The sequence below is a fragment of the Cyprinus carpio genome, chromosome A1 (genome assembly GCF_018340385.1).
Source record: "Cyprinus carpio isolate SPL01 chromosome A1, ASM1834038v1, whole genome shotgun sequence".
In the NCBI taxonomy this organism is placed as follows: domain Eukaryota; kingdom Metazoa; phylum Chordata; class Actinopteri; order Cypriniformes; family Cyprinidae; genus Cyprinus; species Cyprinus carpio.
Genome location: NC_056572.1, coordinates 12,885,684 through 12,903,468, shown reverse-complemented (window position 1 = coordinate 12,903,468; position 17,785 = coordinate 12,885,684). Strand labels below are relative to the sequence as shown.

The 17,785-nt window shown below is 36.4% G+C and overlaps 1 protein-coding gene across 2 annotated transcripts in view; it reads right to left on the bottom strand.

Moving 5' to 3' along the window:
• LOC109112091 (glypican-5-like) overlaps nt 1-17,785 on the bottom strand; it is a 209,688-nt gene that overhangs the window by 58,694 nt on the left and 133,209 nt on the right. For both annotated transcript variants that reach the window (XM_042744560.1, XM_042744486.1), the window contains exon 8: nt 10,644-10,794. In XM_042744560.1, the coding sequence (XP_042600494.1) occupies nt 10,644-10,794 (151 nt within the window). The remainder of the gene's footprint in view (nt 1-10,643; nt 10,795-17,785) is intronic.

The following is a 17,785-nucleotide window of genomic DNA, read 5'->3' as shown; positions in this document are numbered from 1 at the left end:
CTGATGACTCTATAGTGGTTAAACATGAGATATATCCTAATTCATTTTGGGTTAATCTAACAGGCAATGTTTGGTCTCTTTAATCTATTATTTGTTCCAGAATACTTTTGGCTGAGGGTAAAGTCTCATAACTTTATATTTTATATAACTTTAATGCTGTATATCAGAGCACTGCCTTTGTACTCTTGCCTGAGTTGACTAGCAATTTGATGGCTGTTGTTGTTGTTGTTGTTTATTAAATATTATTATTCAATAAACAATATTTTATATAAATAGTATTTAATTATAGTATTTGGTATTGAGAAACAGTGTGTGTGTGTGTGTGTGTTTGTGATGGTGATTGTAGTTACATTGATACACCATTAGATAGCGACAAGACACTGTTTTTATGAGTGCGTCTGCACTAAAGACTTTTATACTGAAAGAGACTGAAACAGGGTTGTAAACAAGTAAGTTATTTTCACTTTCAACAACACCTTATAAGATGCAACCAACAAATGCACTGAGCAGCTCTGTCATCGGAAATCACCCTTAACAGATGAAAAAAGGATTAAAAAAGGATAGTACTGCTTTTGCTTTCCTCAGTGGACATTCAAACTGATGTTTTATTCTGAAAATGAGATTGAGCTGAATAATAAATGCTAAATCAAACTACATAATACAGTAAGCTTTCAATGAAGCAACCCAAACGTTCAGTTACTAGTTCTACTAATTCTTGAATTAATGGAGTCTTGGGCTCATCTGTTAAACTGTCAACTTGAGATTTGAATCCGTGGCAGAAGGAAGTAGTTCCACATACATTTTTTTTTTTAAGACACTCCATGGTTGTTTGTTCTTTACACACTTGTGCTATCGAACTGTTGTATAAATGCAATATCACCTAGGTGAAATGCAACATTACCTACAGCACTCGGCCTGCGGCCTCATGCCTACAGCCGAATCACAGCCATTCTTATATAGAGTGATATAACATGGGTACTCGTGTGATATGGCTCATATATGTACGCTTGCAAATTGAGTTTCTTTTAATACTAGCACAATACTAGCACAATACAATAATGGTCTCTTCACAGTAAAACCCTAAAGTGCAAATCAGCCATCAGATATCTAATGGTGGTTGTGCTCATAAATAAGAGGTCTGCCAGAGTGACCACAGGGAAGGAAGGACAGGTGTGGGCGTATTAGATCTTAATGGGACCTCGAACCACTCAGGGAATTGACTTATTTTGCTCTTGGCAGAGGGGCTGACGTATCGCCGTCACAGCGGCTGATTATAGAAGTGCTCAGCAGAATGATGTGTGCTTGGCCTTTTCATGCTTCATTAACAAAATCAGGCAACCTGCCACATCCACGCCGCAGCTCATTAAGTCAGTGAGGGGAATAATGTTGGATGCAAAGTCTGGGAGGAACTGCAGAGCCGTCCATTAATAACACTCCAGTACCAGAGCAGGATAATATGAACTGGACCGTCTGCAGCCATTTACATGTTTATTTATTAGTGATTCACACTCAGATTTGGGGTTAGAGATCAGAGTGAACCCCTAAGGAAAAGTGCTCTACTGTTGTTCTAGGAGATCAAACTTACAATTTTTTCTTGGCAGACGATATAACATTTAAATAAAAAGAAACAAAACACCTTAGCAACCACACAAAAAACATGCTAAAATACCACAGCAACCACATAACAACCACCCAGGAAGTTCTAGCAAAAACATAGCAACATGCTAAAAGCAATTAGAATACCCTAGTAACCACATAACACAATATCAGGATTTTTTTTTTTTTTTTTGATAAATGCTGCTGATCTCATTTATATCATAAAACGCAAAAGGAACAATGAACTGTTGATAATTCAAATGTGTTGTTCAACAGAATATCCAGTAATTACTGATAATTTATGATAGTTATCATTTCATCAGATGATCTGGATGATGTGAAAAACAACTGCAGACACACACACACACACACACACACACAGAGAGAGAGAGTTCATAATTTTACATTTCCATCAATCCCTTTGTAAACAACATAAATCACTGACATTTTAACTGTAAATTACCAAAACAAGGATCAACAAATTCTAACATATTTCACATCCTAAGCTGAAATCCCTCCTCATTTACCTGATAAACGGATGTTAACATTGGCTTTCGTAAAGTTTACGGGGGTTCAGAGTAATAAACTTAATTGACGGTTCTCAAGAGGATAAAACCTCCATTAGCGGCTGGGAAACGTCAGGTAAATTGAACATAACAGATCAATAAAGTGTGCATGTATTAAAATAATCCTAAGATCTAATGTTCTGAGCCAAAGATGAAGCACACGCAATGTCCTTCAGACAAAAACGTAATCAAAGAGATCAGGACAGAACATTAGACTATTTTACTGTGTGTGGGTCAAATCGACGTTAGTATAAATCAAAAGAATAAAAATAACAGAATTTCAGTTTCTGTTTTTCATTATAAATGTGACTGTTCTGCATTGTTCCGTGCCTAATTAAAAAGAACACACACACAAAAATAAATAAAAAAGGAAAAATAAAAAATAACTAATACAATAAGATGTTGGTGCAAGCACATACTGTATAAGCTTGAATTATGAATGGTTTCAGTTTCATTCATGTATGTTATGGCTTCTAAAGAGGCTTTTCAAAACTGGATAATATTATGCACAATATCTACCTGCATTCAAAAATCAAAGAATGACCATTTAATATTAATTATCTTTCATATATACTTTGAATGAAATTCAATCTTAGAAACTTGCCGTTTTCTTTTCTACAGGATTAATGAACTATCATCATTTGAAATGGAGTGCGTTCGCATTTATTTGCACTGTGCCAGGTGGAAATGGTGCTGTTTTCACAAAACCAGATATCAAAAACTGCCAAAAAAAAAATCTTCAATCATTGCTATTTAGCTAAATTCATTAATTCATTTAGCAGTATTTTTTGCACATAATATAACACATCATACAACACATAGAAATGTTTTTTTTTAACACTAGTTTCCTTATGTAAATTATGTCTGACTGAAATGTGAGCATATTTAGCCTATAAACACAATATTGCAATACATTACATATTACAGGGGAGTATTTATAATAAACGCTTTTCAATATGTTACATTTAGAGAAATCTTGTCTGAGCAAAGGAGATGAGATTTAATATTCCTCTTTGCAACATTCAGATGCACTGACACATCTCATGTCTACATATCTTCACATTTCCAACACCCTGCTGGCAAATGCTGGAAAATTACATGGTTATTGATTGACCACAAGTATTGTGGAAATGAACATGTAATCAAACTGAGGTTTGGAACTGGACATGGTGTTAAAGAGGACAGAGAGTTTGATGAAGAACTGCAATGAACAAATCCGAAGAATAAAAGACAATATTTCATAAACCACAGAAACACAACAATTATGGTATTGGTTAACTGATTATCATAAACTACATTGCATAATGCAGCTTCGGAATTTGATATTGGGTTAGCATGGGTCAGTTAGCTGGTAGATGCTATTAACAATACCATTTTAGAGAAAGAATTATTATTATTTTTTTTTAAATATTGTGTTTTAAAATTTAAATACAACACATAAAATGACTCTAATACCTCTTTAAAACAACCTAATGGTGGTTCGCACATGTCAGACAATCAGAAATGTTGGCGTTTTCTGCCTGTCGGTCATGTTTGCATATTTAGGTATTCTAGAATATGATTGGTTTACATGTACGTGAATGTTTTGGAAATAGGACGTGTCTGTATTGTGTAACGCCAGAAACAAAAGCAAGAAATGCGCAAAATTAAAAATAAATAAACAAATAACAAATAAATTACCCTAACAACCTCACTGAAACATGGTAAAACCACACTGACTTCCCTAGAAACCAAATATAAAAATGCTAAAAGCATTAGAATCCAAACAGAAATTCCCTAGCAACCTCCTAGAGCACCTTAGCAACCACACAGGATTTAGAATGCCCTAGCAACCACACAGCAATGCCTTGGCAACCAACCAGAATGCCCTACCAACCACATAGCAACAAACTTTACAGAAATTTGAACTTGCAAAATGCATTCAGTATGTTTTGGGTCTCAGTCCAGCAGTCTAAGTAAGCAAAACAGCTATGCAGCAGCAACCTGTGATATACTTTGCATGAAAAAAAAGATTTCAATGTATAAAATAATTTTTAATAGAGGAAAATATCAGATTAAATTAATCTTGTATAAAAGAGGGGTAAATGTATTATTTCCCAGCAGCAGTGGAACACCGAGATAGCATCAGCATTTGGTTTCCCCACATGAAGCACTTTATTTTTCTGCAGGGTGCCATAACTCATCTCACACTCAGAGCTCTAATGCCTGCAAATGGCCAGACTAATGGCTGCCATATCTGTGTTTGTATCCTGGACAAGTCAAAAGTAAATAATAAAGTGTTTAGACACTCAACACTGATTTCATGTTTGACAGGGTTTTGAAAGAAGTCACTCAAGGGGGACAGTTAGCCCCTAATTTACCTTTAAAAAAAAAGCCAGTTTGACTGGGGAAATTGTGGTTTAGTTGTTCGGAGCGGCATTAAGCTGGAGGTTGCAGGTTTATTTGGGCTTTGCAACAGCTGTGAGTGAGTTTGCTCGTCCCTAGAGTCCCAGTCATTCATATTTAAGGGTCTGTACTTTGGCAGGTTCCCAGCTGTTTGCTTTCAATAAATGTTATACCATAATTGATACGATTTTATGTGAGATCAATAATAAACAGACTTTAAAATATTTATATGGCTTTAAAAAAAAGAGATAATTCACCCAAAAATAATCATAAATTTTGATTTGAGGGACATGACCTTTAGATGGACGGACAGATGAACGGATGAATGGATGGATGGATAGATAAATAATGGATGTATGGTAAGATGGATATAACAAAAGATAGAATTAACAAAAAATAATATATATATATAAAATATATAGTTATATATAACAAAAACTCCACGAATTGTCATCTTTTTATATATATATATATATATATATATATATATATATATATATATATATATATATATATATAAAACAGTATATTTTGATTAGAGACTTAAACCTGCATAAATTCCAGGTTCAAACAAACTAACAAAACTCCACGAATTGTCATCTTTTTTGTCTAAAGACTAAAATAAAATGTAGTTAACCTAGTACTGCCAGTACATTTAGTTGGGTAATAGAGCAGAAAAGAACGGCACTGACAGCTAGTGAACAGTCTCTCTAACATCTCATCAGTGATGCATAAGACACATCCACCTCCAGATCCTGCTTGATTTGAAGCATCTATAAGCAATATTTTGTTGATGACAGGCTAGTCCTATGAGGAGCTTCCCCACTATGATTCACTGAGCATCAGGGCGCTCTGACGAGGATCATTATCGTTCATTTTCATCATTCTGTGACACAGCAGGTCATTTTCGGCAGGCCTCTTCAGAGCAGAGCATTAGTTAAACAAGCACAATGGCAGTGCTTCATCTGTACGTCCCTCTCGTTATCAGACTACAGGATATGGATGTTATTTTAATTCCTGCATTGGTTAAGATTCCCTCTCCCTACCAGCTGTGACCACCGACAGCTGCGGTAATATTCAGAGCTTCTTGATGTCACACAGCCAGCAGGTTTTCACCACGACGCCTCATTTAGATGATCTGCATGTCGTCTGGACCGCTTGGCCTCTTTTAGATTCATTAGCAAGCAGATCAAACTTTTAAAGTTCTAGCTTTCAGTCAGCTCTGACAAAAGAGCATCTATGCAGTCACGGAGAATAATGCATTAAAAACCTACTTTGACCTCTGCTTGTGTATGAAAAATATCTTTAAAATATTGGAACAAACTTAATGTACACTTCTGTTCATGGTTCTTCTTCTGCCAATTTGGACATGACATCAAACTTAAGAGTGTCAATTGCTGAATTTAAATTTAACATTAATTTGTTGCAATAAATGTCAATTCATTTTAAAGATGCCTACTAGTAGTGTTTGTTGTTGTTGTTTTTGTTGTTGTTTAGTATTGTTGTTGGGCTATTAAGTTACACCTTATTATTGCTAACGGATGCTTCTTTAAAACAACTACAGAACAATTCCCAACCCACCGACAATGCCTGTTGTTTTTCAGCAAGAAATCGGTGTCACAGCACCCTCTCATGCTACATAACCACTGATGAGCAGTGTATCATGAGCTTCCAATGCCATAATTGGCCACAGAGGTGCCCCAAAAGCGCCCGGTCCATTAAAGGACCCATTTAAATACAACAGGATCATTACAGCTCATCAGGTGCAAAAGATCACCTTCAAGCGATAGCTCAGGATGAAAGCTGGGGGGTGATATCATGTAATCCCGTTCTGAGACAGGCTATTAATTAACAAGTGCTCACTGAAGGGACCTGCCTCCACTTCCTCTCATTGTGTCTCCTTACTGGAGATCAATGCGACTCCCTGCCGATATGTCTCGCTGACGCCTTTTGTTTTCCATACCAAGTACACAGCGTCTGGATTCGCTGGCAAGCACGAGATCGTGTGCTGGTGACATTGACAAGGAGCCCGCATCCTTTTGTGTGAAGACTCCAGCAGACTGAGCCAGAATCACATGCCTCATGTCTGTTAATATTTTATTTATTACTTTCACACTGAGAGAAGACAACGCTCACGTTTGTTTCTGTTGTATTTATTTATTTATTTCCCCTTGACGTGACCCTCTGAAGCATGGTCCCAGCACTCAAAGATATCTTTCAGTGCGACAGTGCTCTTGAGGCAGGAGCTTAATACTAATCAAAAGCTAGTGGTAAAAAGAGTCATTTGAATCTGGAAGTGAGTGGTGATTTTTGTGTATCGCCAGCGAATGGTTTTAAGTGACAGGTGAGTATCGGCAAGACTGATTCTTTTCCTCTGTTTTTATTTTCTTTCTTGTACCTCAGCAGCTTTAGGGTTTGATAAATCGAAGGAGACCATAAACTACTGAATTTTTCAATACTTCAGCAACTCCTGCTGAACAACAAAACATTTAAACTTCAACTGCACCACAACATAGTGTCCTGATAAACTGTACATTGCACTGAGTTTGCTTGCTATATCCCAACTGGAGGACAAACTGAGAGTTACAGAAAACAAATGAAACTTTTTTCATGCATTTCACGAAGATAATAATGTTGTTGATGGTGATGTTGCATTGAAATGATGGCTACTTTTCAATCTTTGAGGTAAAGACAAAACAAATTTCTTCTGCTGCAAACTTTACATTCAAAGGGTGAAAAAAGGATGAACAGTCACTTTGTCTTTAGATACCACAAAAAAAAATACATTTAAATGTTGTTACTTTTTTTAATTCATAACATCAGACTTTCCACACCCTAGCAACTGCCTAGAACACCCTAGCAACTACTCAAAACACTATAGCAAAGATCAATAACATAGCAACCATCTACAATGCCCTAGCAATCACCCAGAACATCCTAGCAACCACCTAGCAATACCTAGCAATCACTTGGCAATGCTTTTGCAACCAACCAGAGAAGTATAACTGCAACCTAAAAAGCCATAGTTACCACTTACAACACCCTAGAATCCACCACCAATAACACCCTAGCAACCACCTGGCAAAGTTCTAGAAAACCAACCAGAGCGTCATAACATCTCATCAAATAAACCCTAACAACTACCTAGAACTCCCTAACAGTGACCAGTAACACCATAACAACCACCTAGAACACCCTAGCAACCACCTAGCAACCACTCTAAAATGTCCTAGCAACCACCCAAAACACCAAAGCAAGGGCCTAACAACCACCTAGAATGACATCACAACCAACCAGAAGACCATAGCAACCACTATGCAATGCCTAGTGACCAGTCAGCACACACTAGCAACCAGTTTCCACCCTGAACTACCTAGTATTGCGTAGCCAGACCTTCAGACTCACAGCAGGAGGTCTGGACCTTGGCCGCTTTGAATGGCAAGGACCGCCCAAGAGGCCATATGACTGACAGATAAAGCAACCAATCACCTTTCGTTTTGTGCCGCGTCATGTTTAGGAGCGTGGAAATGTCCACACAAAATAACAGACTGTGTGTAAAACTCTTGGACGTATTTTAAAGATTCTATGCCGCAAACTTTAAACATTTCACATACTTTTGAAAATCCAGCGTTTAGCTGATCCTGATAAACGCTCATTGTCACAGTTGTAAACATGATGGCTTTCTTCTAACATAAGGGGGTTTGGTATGTTTATGGTATATTTGTTTCTAGAATGCGACACACACACGTCTCCCAGAAATCCTGTATCATTCAACCAATCCAATGACGACTTCGAAACTCCCGAAGTGTTTCCAATTTTGTGTGCCGTATGCATCAGACATTCAGCCAACGGTCTGTGGGCGTGATGTCGGAGGCTGAGACTATGAACATGCCAGCACCATGACAGCAAGTTTTGCACAGGCAAAAAACATGTTTTCATCACAAAATGTAAATCATACATTCTCTGAAAACAAAATTATATGCTTTGCAATCTTGCTTCTAAGCATAAAAGTAAATGTATCTTGTTTTAATGACATTTACTGCAATAATTATATTATTTACTAGCAAAGTAGCTAAAAAGTGAAAAGTGAAGTGACATACAGCCAAGTATGGTGACCCATACTCAGAATTCGTGCTTTGCATTTAACCCATCCAAAGTGCACACACACAGCAGTGAACACACACACACACACACACACACACACACACACACACACACACACACACACACACACCACACACACTGTGAACAAACACCCAGAACAGTGGGCAGCCATTTATGCTGCGGCGCCCTTGGAGCAGTTGGGGGTTCGTTGCCTTGCTCAAGGACACCTCAGTCGTGGTATTACTGGCCCGAGACTCGAACCCACAACCTTAGGGTTAGGAGTCAAACTCTCTAACCACTAGGCCACAACTTTCCTAGGTAGAAATAAAGGCAATGATCATAACACACAAGCAGTATGTCACAAAACAAACGCATGTAAGTGAGCATGAAGATGCCGATGTCGCCCTCACTAACTCTGTCAAGTGAGCAGTTGTCATTTTGCCTCCATATCTAGATCCAAACACAAAGTGTGACTGCTGACTGCCGAGCCCCCATCTGAGTGACTTATTGACAGTTGCACGGTGGCACATTGGTGGCTGAAGCGTGAAGTGGTTTTGGAGAACCAAACAGCGGATGAGAGGGAGAGACGGTGGTAAATGAGCGCATCGTCACTGCGTTCCATGAATTATGAGAGGAGTATGAGGCGGCTCTGACACACTACGGCAGATTGACAGGTGGAAAAGGAAACACTTGCGTGATGCAACGGCACATTTAGATGACCCAGAATGCACTATCCAGACATAAAGAGCGGGGCAATTAATCAGACAAGCATACAGGAGATAGAGGAGGCTTGGAGAGAGAAGCACACAGCCCTTGAGGTTGATTTAGTGGGCCATGGGTCAGAGATCCAATCCCCTCCAGAAGATGAAGTAATTACCAGATGGCCACTTTGATTTGTTCCACTTTTTTACAACCACATTATTCGTGGTTGCATAATTCATTTGGATAAGGGAGAAATGTTTCTATATGCTTGACCTTAATTCCACCTCTTAATTACACTCTGATATCAAGCACCACTGGAAGTCTGATCTAATTTTGCCTTCCATTCAAATAGCAGATGTGGTATTTCCTACTTGTTATCTCTGACTTATGATGGTCAAACTATGACGTACAAAGGAACAAAGTGACTGGCATTTGATTAGCAGGTCTACAATTAATGAAAGGACATTCTTTACTGTGTTAAAGGTTTTTTACCTGAAAATTAAAATGTGCTGATGATTTACTCACCATCAGGCCATCCATGATGTAGATGAGTTTGTTTCTTTTAGAGAAAGTTAGCATTACATCACTTGCCCACCAATGGATCCTCTGCAGTGAATGGGTGCCGTCAGAATGAGATAAAAGCATCACAATAATACACAAGTAATCCACACGACTCCAATCCATCCAATAAAGTCTTGTGAAGCCAAAAGCTGTGTGTTTGTGAAAAGCAGATACATCATTAAAATGTTTTTAACATCAAACCTTTTCTTAAAACTAAAATGAGTCCATAATCCATAACAACGCTTTCCCCAGTGAAAAAGTCCACCCTCTACTGTACTCTCACATCAAAATCCAAAGAAATATTTGTTTAGAGCTGTTTTTGCTTGTACACAGTGCTTGATCTGTGCATATTTCTCTCCTGATTCAGACAACTTTTTCACTGAAGAAAGCAATATTAGGAATCATATTTTAGATGGAAATAATGGCTTGAAGTTAAAATTTGTTTCTCACAAAAACAGATTTTGGCTTCGTAAGATGTTAATTGATCGACTGGAGTTGTGTGGATTACTTGTGGATTATTGTGATGCTTTTATCAGCTATTTGAACTCTCATTCTGATGGCATCCATTCACTGCAGAGGATCCATCGGTGAGCAAACTATGTACATAATGCTAAATTTCTCCAAATCTGTTCCCATGAAGAAAGAGGTGTTCCCAGGAAGTGTTCTATCTCACTTTTCCAAGTTGGCTACTGTAAACCTATCAGACATCCATTCAAGATTGATACTCACATATAGTGACTATTCTTCTCCTCTTGGCCGCTCCATTCCCTGATCCCCAGCATCCATCCTCGTCGTCACACTCTCCACTGTATCCGTCTCCACTTCCTGTCTCGATTTGGTCCAGGGTGCCAAGCTTTGGTATTGACTTGCCCTGCAACAGCTGAAACATATAAAACATGTTTGAATTTCAGTATTTATTATTTCGGTATTTATTTTGATTGATTGTAATCAGGTTTCAAACCACACATGAAAGTGGTTTGGATCGGGTTTGTAATCTGATTTTCATGTGTTTCTTTAGCTGTTCAGACCATAAAGTAATTAAATATATTTGAATTAGATACACCAAAAATGTTTTGCTATTTATCTCAACAAACCTGTAATAAATTGGAATGCAAGATATAATGGTACTGAACCAGTTACTGGCTGACATTGGAGGCATTATTAGTAGTAGTATTAGTAGTATTTATCAATATTGGACTTTTAATTGTGCATGTTCATTTCCCCTATTGTTACATTTTGATTAAGTTTCCTGTCATTTAAAAAAAAAAAAAAAAAAAAAAGCTTTGGTACGTAAAAATCAGACATAAACCTATTGGATAATAATTAAAAAAAAAAAAGTGTTTAACCTTTAATTATCAAGTTGCATTTTTGAAAATACAAAATTATAAACACATAAAGCATGTATTTTATATTGATATTATTCAAACAGGCATGCATTTCCAGATTGCATTAAGCTTTTAATGGAAACATTTGCTAATTTGAGTAATTTTTGTAGCATCAATTGTAGTTATATTTGACATTCAAACAATAACAACAGCAACATGACTCCATCGCTTGAGATCTGTTCCTGAACACGATATCCTTCAATTACCCTTAAAACTAACTTTTGCACAGCTAGGACGGCTAGCATACATTGCAAACTCTGAGTGCACTTGAGCAATATCCACTTAGGGTACAGGAACATTTAATTATCTAACTGAAATGGAAGACAGCCTCTCAGATATTGGAAGCGCTTTGTATTTATCAGTTAGAGCGCATTGGGCCGTTGCAATTGTCTGTGGTAATTAGCAGCTGTAGTGGCTCAATATCTGCCGATTAAGTGGCTGAACTAATGGATTAGCAGAGCCATGATAGATGAGTGACTGCTACTCACACGCTTAGAGGTCACCTCAAATTGACACCAAACAACAACAACAACAAAAAAGAATAAAAAAAAAGTAAAAGTAAAAAAATTAAATTGCTAATGGACACAGAATGGATTTTTTATTTTTTTTGTATGCATGGATGACTACATTTGCCAACATGTTCAGTACTCAATCACAGCACATTGTTCAGGATACTTTATCCCACAATGCAATGCATGCAACTTCATAATTCAATTCCTTTTTTTTGTTTTCTTTTTCTTTCTTTTTCTTTCTTTTTTTTTTTTTTTTTTTACAAAAAATTGCTTAAAATGCAACATACCCATATTTATTTCCAAAATTATAACTAAATGTTATTCAGAAGTGATACTAATCACAATTTTCTCTTTCTTGGCCCATTATTTAAACAGACTGTAAAAATAACAATATTTTTACAGAAAATTTTAATTGCAAAAGGCATTACATATGGACCCCACTCACTGAATTAAACATGCAACATATTGGGCTCATGTTACAGTAATTTATTATTATAATGGTTATTTTATGCTTTTACTATGCAAACATATTATTTCAGTTTATGTATATATATATACATATATACATATATATATATATATATATATATATATATATATATATATATATATATATATATATAGTATATATACATACACACACACACACACATTTCATTTTATTTTTGTTTTTTTACTTGCATTTCACTTTAATAAAATGGTTTCTTCACAACAACCTCAGTCTATTCCCATTGTATGGTATATGTCCTTTACTATAAAAAAAGTGTTTTGAATGTTTCTCCCGAGGCACGCAGGCAGAAAAAGAAATAATACAGAAACAGCAGCATGCTTCAAATGCATAAATTACTTTCAGTCAGGCCTGTAGCAAATATATGTTACCCTTCTGTAATTTTCTTTCCGACCATAACCAGAAAGCCTGCAGCACAGAAGGCCTTTTATCTCACTGAGGTAAAAATGTTCTGTCTCTTATCTGTAGAATGACCACGTTCTCCTCTAACGGTGAGGTGCATTGTTCCTCGAGGAATCCTCAATGTTCCTCTACAGTTTGATTGACTGCCTGAGGCTAGTTGGCTACCTGCAGTGGTTGAAACTTCACAATCCAGCTTTCGTGCAACTTTTCAAACAGACAACATGTTTGAAATGGCAAAAAAAAAAAAAAAAAAAAAATTGGAAAGTGACCAGGCATAGTAGATTAATTATCTTAATCTGAATGCATTTATTTACCTGCCAGGCAAACCGCTCTAGTTCATTATTTCTTCTAACCAGAGGCATAGAAATAATCTGAAATGTGAGCATAATGTAGTAGTTATCAGCTTGGCTCATGAATATTAATTATGTAATCTAAGGTGCACCCAGTAGTGCTAACTGATCTAATAAAAGACCATAGCAAAAAGCACCTATCATTAGTAAGATTATCACTTCAAGCTTGCAACATGCTTGAAAACCTCTAAAATCTAATTTTCTCACTATGCTTCACTGCAGAACAAGACTCAGCAGGTATGACAAGCATGCTGGCCACTAAGTTTATTTAAACACAGCAATCATCTCCATAAATATCAGGAATGAAACTGATTCTCATGTTTATTAGTAACCAAAACATCGCTGCCACTGACGTTCATGCTAGTATGAAGTTTTTCCATTCCATTCATCTTTGAGATGACTTTATACGTTTCTGAAGAGCTTGTTAAAAAGATTAGGAATGATTTGAAGACCTGAACGTGAAATTTATATCTCTGGAGAAGCACTGTTTAAAGACTGCCATCTTGTGTGAAGATTTTGTGAATCCTGGCTACATTTCTAAGCGGTCTGGTTGTCTTCCAGGAAATAGCTTTGCTTTTGGCATTACAACCTTCATGTCACTGAAATACCAACGGCAACATCAAAAAGAGGACAAGATCAAAGCTCAGCCATGAACCTTTTAGCAGCACATACATGACAAACTACTCTAATACATAATAAGTTATTAAAACACACACACGGACACACACACATTCTGCCATTATTTTAAAGTGGTTTTTTTTTTTTTTTTTATGGTAATTCTTGAATTTTTGGCTACAATCTTCCTTTATTATCTCAAGAGAAAAATGCTGATAAAAAACAGAAAATTAATGGGAAATAAATTAAAGGAATAGCTCGCCCCAAAATTTAAATCATTATGATTTTTCTTTTTCCGGGAATCACAAACAGAGATATTGCAGAAAGTTTAGCAGGCTGTCTTAGCTGCTTTATCTGTACAATGAATGTGAATGGGTAAGTGGGCTGTCAAGCTTCAAAACTACATAAAAGAACCATAAAAGCAGTTTAAGACAGAATTTACAATCTTTGTGCTATATAGTGGTATATGCAGTAGTGTGTTGCTAAAATTAGTGTATTTTTTCTGCAGGTTACAAAGGTAATGAAAAGTGGCGAAAAGTGAATGTGCTTATGAGTGAATCATTGATTCATTGACTGAACTGATTCATTCAAAAGACCAATTCATTCATGATTCAAACAAAATATGTTTTTATGTTTAATCACTGAATCATTCCCTCCAACTGATATGTTCAAAACAGTGATTAATTCAGGAATGAAACGTAACTGTATTTAGGACTGAGTCGTTGAAATCACTCCCTCAACTGATGTCCAAAACAGTGATTCATTCCATACAACATTAATTCATTCACTTTACAGATTCGTTCAAAACACTGGTTGGTTCAGGAACAAAACAAGTGACTGACTTTATGATTGAGTCATTGTTTTTTTCTAATTTCATAATGTGTGAAATCTGAGTTACCAAGACCTTAGTCTTACACATAACTGAATTAAATGGGTTGCAAACATTGAAACTGGAACACACTCCTGCACATAAATCAGTTTGCATGTGCATATGTGCATAAAACAAGAACAGAAAGTCTGATATGCTTGTCAAATAGCAATGAGGAAGTCTGACTTCTATCAGTTCATGCATAAGTGTACATGACCCTCATATAATATAACTGACCAGCAATTACACAAACACACAGGGTATTGATTTCAAATTCTCTTTCTCTAAATAGAGACTGATGGAGAACATCTTTGTCATTATTTGAGCTAAAGCACCCAAGAAAGAATTAAGAGGAGAGTGAAGAACAGTGGAAGAACTGTTGAAACACTCAACTGAGATTCAAACAAAAGTTAAAGTAATGCCTCTATTTTCTCATGAAGCACCCTTCACAACTCAAAAATCCATTTCGGCTCTTTTGAGCTCTTGAGACAGGGCTTAAATTTCGTTTTAGGTTTTGACGTCTGACTCAGATCTTTATAAAACCAGAACTGCACATCATGAAACGCCCAGAAAGGCTCTATACGTGTGTTCTATAATTCAGGATACTTGTACAGGCTATTGTGTGGTATTGAGCGGTGCGCTAATGTAAGCACTACACAACTCTACAGCCTGCCTTACAACAAAGTACTGTGGTAGAATCATGGTACAGTGATGGGATAACATGATATTACTATGAAGTTTTTTTAAAATACTGTTATGCATGCACCATGCCATTTACAGTACATGGAACTACTAGGTACTGGAAAAAAAAGAAAAAAAAAGTAAATGTCCAGAAAATGTAGTATTGTCACATCCCCAAAATTGTGTTAGAGCTGGTGGGGTGAATTACATTTATGTTAGACACTTTGCAACAGGCTTAAATATTAATGAAAAAAAAAAAAAAAAAAAGTAAGCCGATTATTAATTATTGATTAAATGTTGACATTGGCAAATTAAAAATATTTAAATATTTTAACTATTTAACAATTGTATAAATCACATAAATGTAATTAATTTATCACTTAAAAAGTAAAAATTGATAATTCAATATTATTTTAAATGATAATAAATATAAAAAAAATATAGAATTCTAAATCAAATTTTGTGTGCCATTTTGGTGAAAAAAAAAAAATATGTATATATATAAAAAAAAATAAAAAATAAGACACAATTATAAAAACAACTATGCTGATAATTGAGACACTAGCTGCTTCTCTTGAGCAGAATCATAATACTTTAATATATTATTTATGTGGCATTGGAATCTGCTCCAGAGATTCCGGTCAGATTAGAAAAAAAAAAGCTATTCATCTTCATTTGAAGACAAAGATAGTAGAAGGTGCTGACCCAACAATCCTTACAAATAATCAGAGTTTAAGGACAACATCAATGAAAAAAAGCAGCACTTTAATTATATCCAGTAAGATCCAGAGAAGCGAGTTAAATATAAGAACACCTTACAGGCCTGCTAGCTTGTAAACAGGTTAAGGTCTACAAATTTCTGTTGCCTTGGCCTTGACCATGTGCCCTCCCATACACTTTGTAGGCCTCTGCTTGACATTTACTGTCAGTAAAGCTACTATTATCAGGCGGTATATGGGACAGTCTTTGTAGGTGTAATAACAGACTGAAAATTATGACAGGCCACCATTGACTGTCAGTCATGAAGGGCACATTGGCAAATCGCCCCTCAAATGCAGTCAAACTTGTGTAAATGGCCCCTTAGACGTGTAACACATGACATATCACATGAGATCCCTTCAATATCTCATAAGTCTTCTAGAGAGCAAGTCGAGTCTTATGCTTCTCAGATTGATCTCCTCAGAGAAAAAGACACCAGATTTCTGATAGTTGGAAAAAGAACATCTCAATTTACTGCAATCCCAAATCCCAATATTTGTTTTGTTTTTTTTGCCTAAATATATTCAGGAGAAAATCTGAGACAAACTTGTTACTTAAAATAAACCTTACTGAGATCCATTAAGTCATGAAAGAGCAACTTTTGAGCATTAAACACCTAATAAAGGCCATTCGACTAGAAACACTCACACATTTCTCTTTTCATGTTCTGCAAACCATCTTATAACAGGATAATAAGTTTCTTCTCCAACCAAATAGGGCTTTCATTGCTAAACATTTATTTGGCATACAAATTTTGATCTATAATTTCACAGAATTGCTTTATTTATTAGTCTTTATTCTTTATGAGAACAGACTAAAACTAAACACAGCTGCACTTATAAATGTTTGGCAAACCAGTGATGGGAGATTGCATAAAAGTTTGTCTTATTTCAATGCAATAAATTAGAAGAGCATGACGTGGGTCTGACGCGGCTGATGGCTTGTTTATCGTACAGTCTGACAAGACTACAAGCCCTGCATCTGTAAATGAAAGAGCTTCGTCAAAGCCTTAATTATGATGCTGGCTGCAGGTACATTGATTTGTTTTATAGGGTGGAGAGTTCAGAATGATCTGAACATGAAGTACAGCATACAAACTACAGGTCAGCTGCCAGATTTGATATATCAATATATCAATTATGAACAACCTTTTTAATTGTCTTCAGTGGCTATATGTCAGCATGAATATCTTAACCCGGACTTTGCTTTTAATAAGTAAGAGCACAAAGACCTAATCTCCACCCTTTTCCCCAAGGCATGAAACAAAGCGGCTTTTATTTGACAGAGGCTGATTGCGGCGGACAACTTTGGCAAAGAACTTGGGTCTGACGTGGCTGATTTATCGTACAGTCTGACAAGCCTATTAGCCCTAAGTCTGTAAATGAAAGAGCTTCGTCAAAGCCTTAATTATGATGCTGGCTGCAGGTACATTGATTTGTTCTACAGGGTGGAGAGTTCAGAATGATCTGAACATGAAGTACAGCATACAAACTACAGGTCAGCTGCAGGATTTGATTCTGATTCATATTAGCTTGCAGGAAGATTACTCCCCACCTGTTTCCATTCCTCTGATTACGTTCCTTGTGTTTAAATACCCCGTCTGTTTAGTTCCTCCTTGTCCGCTATTGTTGAGTGTTGAGCGTTTGATGTTTATGTTCGATGATCTGTGTTTGGTTGTGCCCTGGTTCTCCTGTGGATTATTAAAGTACCCTTTTCCATATCTCCTTCTTCGAGCGTTTTACTTAGCACACCAGCCCCTGTGTAACAATGGTCTTGTCAGGGTTTATTTTG